General features: G+C 51.3%; 1 protein-coding gene across 1 annotated transcript; it reads left to right on the top strand.

The window, feature by feature from the left end:
• Nucleotides 1–497: 497 nt before the first annotated feature.
• Nucleotides 498–8,899, top strand: Nodal (nodal growth differentiation factor). The gene is made up of 3 exons (NM_001106394.1): nucleotides 498–979; nucleotides 6,629–7,344; nucleotides 8,064–8,899. The coding sequence occupies exons 1-3, from the start codon at nucleotides 784–786 to the stop codon at nucleotides 8,214–8,216; spliced, it is 1,065 nt and encodes a 354-aa protein (NP_001099864.1). The 5' UTR covers nucleotides 498–783; the 3' UTR covers nucleotides 8,217–8,899.
• Nucleotides 8,900–9,769: the final 870 nt, after the last annotated feature.

Genomic DNA, 9,769 nt, shown 5'->3' on the forward strand with positions numbered 1-9,769 from the left:
AGGGCTCTGTCCCCACTGGCAGGAGATGCAGCCAGCAAACCACCAGCTTCCCCCCACTTCAAAAACTCCCATACCAAGCAGTTAAGGGCCTGTCACCCCCAAACTACCTAGGTTGCCTATAGGTGGAGCTTCAGCTCCCACGAAATTTTCCTTTTGCTCCCCAGGAGGGCACTTTGGTATTTGAAGCTGGCATTTGTCACCAAGGACGCTCCCCTAGAGCTCACCTTTGTTCTCCCAAATTCCCAATACCCTGAAGTTACCTAGGGGCCTTGCCAATGAGGGCTGTAGCCCAGGCTGGCCTGGTGCTACCCAGAACAGAGGATTGGCCCCTATTCCAGCACTCCCTACCTGCTTTTGGGTGAACTGGAAAGAGAGGACCGCCTGGGGTCCAGAAAGGGCAGAGTAAGGAAGCTGTTATTCTGGGGTTGAAGCCAGCAAGGGCTCCAGCAGACCTCCAGCTCGGCGATCGCTCAATTCGGAACAGGTACTGGTCGGCTCTGTCTCAGCAGGAAGACTTGGGGTAGAGGGGCAAGGTGCGGAACAGCCTAGACTCAGCCTCTGTATCCACGCCCCCCACACCCCCCCCCGCCCCGGTCCCAATTTATCAGAAGTCTTTCTCAGCACATCACACCTCCTCCCAGCAGGGACTCCCCTGCCCTGCCCCTCCAGGGGGTGTTATAGGTTCTTAAGGTTTCTTCGGAGGGAGGAAGGGAGGGGGGGCGGGGCGGCGGCGGCTCAGATATAAGGGACCCGGGCGTTGTTGGAGAGTCCAATTAGCCCACCATGAGTGTCCACTGCCTTCCCGTTCTTCTTCTCCAAACCTGCTGGACCCTACTCCACCCGCGCGTCGCGACCGCGGCCGCTTTGCCTCTGTGGACACGGGGGCAGCCCTCGTCACCGTCCCCTCTGGCGTACATGTTGAGCCTCTACCGAGACCCTCTGCCTCGGGCGGACATCATCCGCAGCCTCCAGGCGCAAGGTAGGCTGCAAGCCTGGCCGGGTCAGCACCCAAGCGCGCACGGCGGGGAGGCGCGTGATGGTTGCAGTGGGGACTGGGCATCGAGAAGCGTCAGAGTCTGGGATTAACTGTGTTTCCCTGTGGGTAGGATCAGGGCACAGCGCTGGTGGCCCGGTCGGAATGGAACCGGGGGTCACCGCCTTTCCAGCTGGTTCTACCTCAAATGGTAGAGGGTAAAAAGGGTAGGGCGAGGGCCTGATCGCACCACTGAGCACCTGCGAATCTAGTAACTCGCAGGACCTTCTTGATTGATAGACTTATGGAGGGGACTAGGTGGCAACGCCCCATTTCCCCCCATATACGCTCTGCACAAAACCGGGCGTACAAGAAAACAAGTCGTTACTGAGTTTTATCCCGGCTGCAGCAGATGATACCAGGAACTAATAAGGCTCAACGGTCCGAAATTAAAGATGGGGTGTCGGAAGTCCAGAACTCAGGCAGCTGTCATTGGGCGATGTCAGGTGTCCTGGGTGACCACAGGGTCGGAACCTACTTGGATGGAGGTGTTCGTGTATGTAGTTGGCCCAGTGACCTGAGTGATGCTCTCCGGAGTAGGCCGACAGGTGGGTGCCCAGGAGAGGGAGTCCGGACTCGGGATTCCTTTCCCCGGTGCAATCAACATCCCGCCCCTTGGGCAGCTTGGCCAGCCTGGTCCTCTGTTCTCTGGGGCCAGACGGCCCTCCGCGGGACCCGGACTCAATCCACATCTTCTAATCCGGTCTGACCCGCCGCCCGCCGGCCGGCCCTCGCGACCTGGAGGCGGAGCCCCTAGTCCCTGCCTGCGACGTCTAGGGTGTGACTGCCGGTGACCCTCTCCTGAAGGGTCATCTGGGGACCACGGAACAGGACTCCCTGGAGGGCAAGGCAATGGGAAATCAGTGGAGTGCTAGGCTCCTCCACCTAGGGTAGGACAGAGGTAAAGCCGGAAAAACATACCTTTCCAGTTCACTTCCCTTCTAGAAAGTTCCGGAAGGTTTGTATGGTGATGGGACAATCTGGGAGGCAGGTAAACTGCCGAGGTCCTTCAAATTATGTTTTGCTCTCGCCTGAACCCCCGGCAACATCACCTCGATTTTTCTTTGCTTTTGTAAATCAGGGGACTGCTGTCTCTTGGCTTGTTCGTTTAAAATATACCCAACTAACTTTAGCGTTTTAACTATTCGATAATGGTGTCAACGGCCTCCATTTCAGCAAAAAGGCTCTACCTGGAGGGAGTCTAGAGGGCAGCATCTTCCTCTCCATTCCCTCTCAGGCCACTCCCCTCCCTCGCTCAGAACTTCATCTTACTCCATGGGGTCCGCCTGCTGTCTGTGCCCGCTTGTTCAGCAAATGGTAGTACGAGGGTGTGGAGGCAGGAGACTGTTCATGTAAGGCCTGGGCATACGAGAAGCAGAAAGTAGCAAAGATCTTATGATAGCCCCTTGCCTCCTGGGCGGAGGGGAGGGACAGGTAAACCACCTCCGTTGTAGCTCTTTTCTTTAGAATTGGAGGTGGCTAAACGTGCTAATGGTTCTTGCTAGATCCACACTTGGAAGAGTACATTTCGGGTGTCCGTGAACCCCTTCCTCCTGCCCATCCGTTCACATTTATAGTGTGGTTTGTTTAATGAGCTACAGTTGTATCGGGGGGACTCTCTATCCCAGGAAACCCTGGGAGCGGCCTGTGAGGAAGTAGTTTCTTCCAGCCTGCACACACTGATGAGTGAGTGTGCTCAACCAGTGTCACTAACTGTTCTCAGCCCAAGGTCTTGTTGTGCCTGACTAGCTGGCTACCTCATTTCATTTCTTACTTCTGGGCCTAGGCAAAGAGAAGCTTGAAACAGACAACCTTTGAATACTTTGGTTATGCTGGGCAAAGCCTCTTCTTCGAGTATCTCAGGAAATCATAGCACAAGCTATTTGAAGCCCAGAGAAGGAAAACCACTGAGCCAATGTCAAACCGGAACTCCTCAGGTCATGCTGGCCTCTGCTTTTAGCTTCAAACCTTTTGCAGACACTTAAGATAAAAGTTTCAGAGGCTGGAGAGAGATGGCTCAGTGGTTAAGAGTACTGGCTGCTCTTCCAGAGGTTCTAGAAGAGTTCAATTCCCAGCAACCACATGGTGGTTCACAAGTATCTGTTTTTCCCAGCAACCACATGGTGGTTCACAAGTATCTGTTTGTTTGTTTTTTAAATTATTTTTTATGTATATGAGTACACTGTAGTTGTCTCCAGACGCACCAGAAGAGGGCACCTGATCTCATTACAGATGGTTGTGAGCCACCATGTGGTTGCTGGGAATTGAACTCAGGACCTCTGGAAGAGCAGTCAGGTGCTCTTAACCGCTGAGCCATCTCTCCAGCCTGCAGTCAGTGCTCTTAACCACTGAGCCATCTCTCCAGCCCCACAAGTATCTGTAATGGGATCCGATGCCCTCTTCTGGTGTGTCTGAAGGTAGCAACAGTGCACTTGTATAACTAAAATAAATAAATCTTATAAAAAAAAAAAAAAAAGAAAAGTTTCAGATCACTTGCAGGCTGTTGGTACAGGGTGCAGAAGAGCGTATCCCACCTAGCACCCAGGGTCAGTGGTATTTGGGGAGTCTCCGAAAGGGCTGGCTATTGATGTGGCTAAAGAGGAAGGACGTGGAAGTTAATTGAGAAGGCAGTTAGAGACAGGTGAAGGACAGGAGTAGGGGTTAGGGGGGAAGCTGCCAGAGGCTGAACTCTTGTCAGCCCAAAGATGAGCCAGGAGCAGCTGGAGCACCCCAGACCTCCGCCACCTCCAGGACTATTCAATACACCCATCGGAGTCCTTCCGAGTCCTTGCTTTGCTGTTGGTTGGCCTTATTATTTATCTCTGATGAAATAGGCTCGTGTGTAGGGCTCTGGTCTTACATTTGCTAGATTCCCAAAGCTGGCCTTGAATTCCTGGCCCTCCTGTTTCTATGTAAAAGCCTTACACATGGTTGTAATGCAAAGAGAAAAGCAGGCTTGAAAAAAGTGAAAGATCACTTCACTTTTTTTGTTTTTTTTTTGTTGTTGTTGTTTTTTTTCCGGAGCTGGGGACCGAACCCAGGGCCTTGTGCTTCCTAGGCAAGCGCTCTACCACTGAGCTAAATCCCCAACCCCTTGTTTGTTTGTTTGTTTGTTTGTTTTTTTTTGAGACAGTTTCTCTGTGTAGTCCTGACTGTCCTGGAATCCACTCTGTAGTCTAGGCTGGCTTTGAACTCAGAGATCTACTTGCCTCTGCCTCTGCCTCTGCCTCTGCCTCTGCCTCTGCCTCTGCCTCTGCCTCTGCCTCTGCCTCTGCCTCTGCCTCATCCAGAGTGCAGGGACTGAAGGAGTGTGCTGCCACTCCTGGCTCACTTTTTTTTTTTTTTAATGTAAACTGGCATTTTAGCCTGCATGTATTTCTATGTGAGGGTGTCAGATTCTTGAGTTACAGACAGTTGTGAGCTGCCATGTGGGTGTTGGGATTTGAACCTGGGACCTTTGGAAGAACTGTCGATGCTCCCAACTGTTGAGTCATCTCTCCAGTCCTGCTTTAAACTAAAGATTTATTTATTATATATAAGTACACTGTAGCTGTCTTCAGACCAACAGAAGAGGGAATCATCTCATTACAGATGGTTGTGAGCCACCATGTGGGTGCTGGGATTTGAACTCGGGACCTCTGGAAGAGCAGTCTGTGCTTTTAACCACTGAGCCATCTCTCAGTCCCCCCTCCCTCCCTTTTTTTTAAAGGCACCATAGTGTCTCATTCTGCAGCCCCAACCGCCTGCAGACCCACACCTGGACGCTGGGATTGTAAGCATAGGTGACCACGCCCACTTGGTCACTTTTAAAAGGACATTGATGCATACTGGTTCCAGACATTAAACAAACTTCATCTAGGACTAAAGTAAATGGGGTACACTACCCCAGTATTTCTCACTGAGTGAGAGTCGCTCTGTCTTGGGCTTGAGGTTCAGGGGCTGTGTGCCTGCCCTGCCTGTGTGAAGAAGCCAGACACATAAGCGGTCAGGGTGAGCCTCTTGCTGGTAGATAGGAAAGGCGGAGTCGGGAAACCGAGGGCCTCAAGTCTGTGGAAAGTAGCTTCTGAGTCTACAGGGGAAGGTGGGGAGAGGTTGGCCCGTCTGTTGATCCTTCCCTGACAACTCTGGAGTATCTGTGATATTTACATCTACTCAGCTGAAGCAAGCTGCCCTGTCCATTGAGAAACGTAGGCCTGAGATGGTGACGTACTCGAAGCTCAACAGGACGAGTAGAAGCCCAGGGTCTAGGTGTGACAGCCTCAGCCTTAGACTTTTGGGTGAGGTGTAGCAAAGCCATCTTTTTGTTTGTTTTGTTGTTGAGACAGGTTTTTTGTTTTTTTTTTTTCTTTTTTTCGGAGCTGGGGACCGAACCCAGGGCCTTGCGCTTGCTAGGCAAGCGCACTACCACTGAGCTAAATCCCCAACCCCGAGACAGTTTTTCTCTGTGTGAAGCCCTGTCTGTACTGGAACTTGCTGTGTAGAACAGGCCGGCCTCCAATTCACAGAGACAAGCCTGCCTCTACCTCCAGAGGGCTGGGATCGAAGGTGTGTGCCACCAGTGCTGTTCTCTGACTGCCCAGGGTCAGAGGTGACCAGAAGAGAGATTTGAGCTTTGGGCTTTGCCGTCAAGCAATTTGAAGCTTACTCCTAGTTCTCTCTCTCTTGCCCCTTCTTCCTTCCTTTCTCTTGGCCACCCAATCCACCCAATCTCTAGCCCAGAATGACCTTGAATTCTCAGTGAAGTCAAGGATGACTTTGAACCGTTTGAGTCTCTGATTCCGCCTCTGGAGGGCAGAGATAGCAGGCTTGCTCCATCACACCCATAGTTCATGCAGTGCTGGGGCCAAATCCAGGTCTTTGGGCTTCTAGGCAGGCGCTCTGCAACTGAGCTACGTTGCTTCCCTTTTCAAGATAGAGTCTTATGGGCTAGAGAGATGGCTCAGCTTTGACTGCTCTTCCAGAGGTCCTGAGTTCAAATCCCAGCAACCACATGGTGGCTCACAACCATCTGTAATGAGATCTGATGCCCTCTTCTGGTGTATCTGAAGACAGCTACAGTGTACTCAAATAAAATAAATCTATATTTAAAAAAAAAAGTCCTTGCCTAGCAAGCGCAAAGCCCTGGGTTCGGTCCCCAGCTCCGAAAAAAAGAAAAGAAAAGAAAAAAAAAGTTTTATGTACAAACTCTCATACCTCCAAGGCCTGAATTTCCTTCATCTCTAAAATGCACTATTCACACACACACACACACACACACACACACACACACACACGTATGTATACAATCTATGTGTGTATGCATTTATATATATATAAATGCATATATATATATATAAATGCATATATATAAACTGAGTGTATGATCTATCCAGCTATTGAGAGGCTGAGACAGGAGGATGAGGCCCAGTTGAAGATAAATAATAGCAGGTTCCAATTCTGTCTTAGTATGAAACCATTTCAAAAGGCCAAAATAAATATGGACTCAGTAATATTACAAGTCAATGGGGTGGGTGAGGGTGAGAGGTGGGTGGTAGACAGTCCACCCGGCTTTAGTTAACAGAACTCTAACTGTCTCCACGCTGGTTTCTCTCCCAGATGTGGATGTGACTGGGCAGAACTGGACCTTCACGTTTGACTTCTCCTTTTTGAGCCAAGAAGAGGATCTGGTATGGGCGGAGCTCCGGTTGCAGCTGCTCAGCCCTATGGACAGCCCCACCAAGGGTCCACTCACCATTGACATTTTCCACCAGGCCAAGCCGGATCCAGAGCAGGACCCGGCTGACTGCCTGGAGCGTGTTTGGATGGAGAGGATCACCGTCACTCCTTCTCAGGTCACGTTTGCCTCAGACAGCACAGTCCTAGAGGTGACCAAGCCACTCTCCAAGTGGCTAAAGGACCCCAGGGCACTGGAGAAGCAGGTGTCCAGTCAAGCAGGAAAGTGTTGGCATCAGTCCCACACCCAGCCTGTCCCTGTCACCAGTACCAGTGTGCTCATGCTTTACTCCAACCGGCCTCAGGAGCAGAGGCAGCTGGGGGGCGCCACTTTGCTCTGGGAAGCGGAGAGCTCCTGGCGGGCCCAGGAGGGACAGCTGTCCGTAGAGAGGAGTGGATGGGGCAGAAGGCAACGCCGCCATCATTTGCCAGACAGAAGCCAACTATGTAGGAGGGTCAAGTTCCAGGTGGACTTCAACCTGATTGGCTGGGGCTCCTGGATCATCTACCCGAAGCAGTACAATGCCTATCGCTGTGAGGGCGAGTGTCCTAACCCTGTGGGGGAGGAGTTTCACCCTACCAACCACGCCTATATCCAGGTATGATGCTTGGCTTGGAACAGGATGCTAGACAGGGGATGGGGCTCAAGGTTTGCTGTGAGATACCTGGGTCTAGTCATTCACGCACCTCTGTGCTAGCTCTTGTGAGGATGTGGCGATGCATTATTACAGCGCGGAGTCCTGTTCCCATGGAGTTACCTTGGGAGAGGGCATTCGCCCTCGCTTTCTGACACCTCCCCCCCCCCCCGACCCCAGACACATATTACATGGCCCAGGATCACTTTGAACTCCTGATCTTCTTGCTTTCTCAACCCTAGTGCTGTGATCACAGGCATGTACTACCACAGCCCGTTATTTCAATACCGGGGATCAAATCCAGTACTTTGTACATGCTAGGCAAACGACTGAGCTGCATCTCCCTTTTTCTTGTCCCCCATAATTAGATGATGAGGAGGGAATAGAGCAGAGGACCTCTGCTCCTCCAGCTCCGACATTCAGAATTTGGACTAGGCAAGCTTCCCCACTCACCATTACTGGGTGACATTAAGCTGCGTATTTGCTGAAACCTGTCTTTTTCGAGGCCCATTCCACAGGCATGGCGTGGGGGTTCGTGAGCTGGTTGTCTGTGCAGCATTCTATTTGTTTATGAAAATAATTTGCTATTTTTGTACCAGAAGCTAATTTTTCACTTTAGCCAGAAATAGTAATTCTGCCTTTGCCCCAGTGTAAACTGACTCCCTCCCCCCCTTCCTTTTCAGAGCCTGCTGAAACGTTACCAGCCCCACCGGGTTCCTTCTACATGCTGTGCTCCCGTGAAGACCAAGCCACTGAGCATGCTTTATGTGGACAATGGCAGGGTCCTCCTGGAACACCACAAGGACATGATTGTGGAGGAGTGTGGGTGCCTCTGACAGAGCCAGGAGGAATGCTGAATCATCGGCTTGCCCTCCACAATGCTGGTGAACTCTAAGGAGACTCCATTGTGTCTATCCGGGGAGCAGAAGTGGAAGAGCTCTGCCTGCTGGAGCTATAGGAGAAGGCCCCGCCCCCTGTGCATACAGGGCTCTTAGACCCAACAAGCCAGAGGCTACTGTGGGAAGGCAGGATTGGGAAGCCTTGCAAGGGCTGGCTGGGCTCCCTGGAAACAGAGTTTATGAACTGCTTAAAAGTGTGCAAAGGCTGGAGTGTATATTATATATATATGTATTTATTTTTGAGGCCATCTGTAGCTTTTTTGTATTCTCAAAAGTGGTCTGTGACCTGCTGTCCCTCCCTCAAGATTAGTATAATTTTATTAGATTAAAACTAGCCATTTCGCTCTCCCTGCTTCAAGCTGGGCTAGGGGAGCCCCACAACTTTTTGGCTGGCTGACTGGCAGTGACAAGCTGGCCTTGGTCAGGGTCTCTCTGATCTCCAATGAGTTGCCTAAACAATAAAGTCACTGTCCAGTTCTCCAGGGCCAGCTGGTGCCTTTGGCCAGAAAGGTGGGCACTTGTCCAAGAGGGGACTGGCCATGGTGGACTTTAGAAGCCAGAGCCCTCGGATGTCTGCTTGGCAGACACAACCCAAGTCTATTAAAAGTCAGTGACAATTCACCTCCGTCTCACAATGTGTTTCTAGGATCCTGAGGTTCCCGCTCCAGCGGGGGATGGGGTTGTGGTCACAGCTTTTGCAGAGGCTGTGTGGGGTTTGGGGAACTCACTGCCTAGCCTCTTCTAGTAAAACAAAAAGTGGGAGAGCCTGCTTAGTATATGTAGGACCCTGGCTTAAAACTCAGCATGAAAAAGCTAGGCATAGTAGTGCACGCCTTTATTCCCAGCAGTTGAGGCAGAGGCAAGCAGGCCTCTTGAGTTCTAGGACAATCAAAGGGAGGGCCATGGGCCTTCAACTGGATTGTCTTCTAGGCCTTCTCCCGTCTGAGTGCCTTAAAGTTTAAGGTTAAGCCTCACCCCTGTTCTAAGTCCAGGTTCTGCATCATAGCAGGTGACACAGCACACCCTAGGAAGCTCTCCCACTGAGATGTCCGAGTACCTCTCTTTTGGCAAGGTGAGGGAGCTGCTTCAGGGGAAATGCAAGTCCACAGGACACCCCCTCTCCTTCCTAGGGTGCTCATCCACTCTGTTCCAACCTTGGCTGAAATCAAGGCAGTGAAACTGGTCCGGGCAGAGACTGGGCTGGCTACAGCCAAGTCTGGGATTGAGAAAGCAAGAACACGGACGGGGCAGAGCAATGGATTCAGTCACCACAGAGTTCTGCCTTGGGTTTTCTTTTCAGCTCAGCCTGGCTTCAAATTCTAGGCAATTCTCTCTTCCTTGATTCTCAAGTACTGGGATTACTCACCTCTACCACCAAATGATTTCACTTTGAAAACAGCCTTATGAGTTTCACTTGTCTACTTTCCTAAATGATACCCCAGGAAGGCCTTGTGGGCGTCACAGCAGAGTTGAGAGATCCAGGGCACCTG

This window comes from Rattus norvegicus, chromosome 20 (genome assembly GCF_021556685.1).
Source record: "Rattus norvegicus strain SHRSP/BbbUtx chromosome 20, alternate assembly SHRSP_T2T, whole genome shotgun sequence".
Lineage (NCBI taxonomy): Eukaryota > Metazoa > Chordata > Mammalia > Rodentia > Muridae > Rattus > Rattus norvegicus.

What these genes read in the sequence shown, in the direction of transcription:
- Nodal (NM_001106394.1), top strand. Translation starts at nt 784, where the DNA reads ATGAGTGTCCACTGCCTTCCCGTTCTTCTTCTCCAAACCTGCTGGACC. An exon ending in CCGCAGCCTCCAGGCGCAAG is followed by an intron (nt 980 to 6,628) that starts GTAGGCTGCAAG and finishes TTTCTCTCCCAG; the next exon opens with ATGTGGATGTGACTGGGCAG. An exon ending in CCAACCACGCCTATATCCAG is followed by an intron (nt 7,345 to 8,063) that starts GTATGATGCTTG and finishes CTTCCTTTTCAG; the next exon opens with AGCCTGCTGAAACGTTACCA.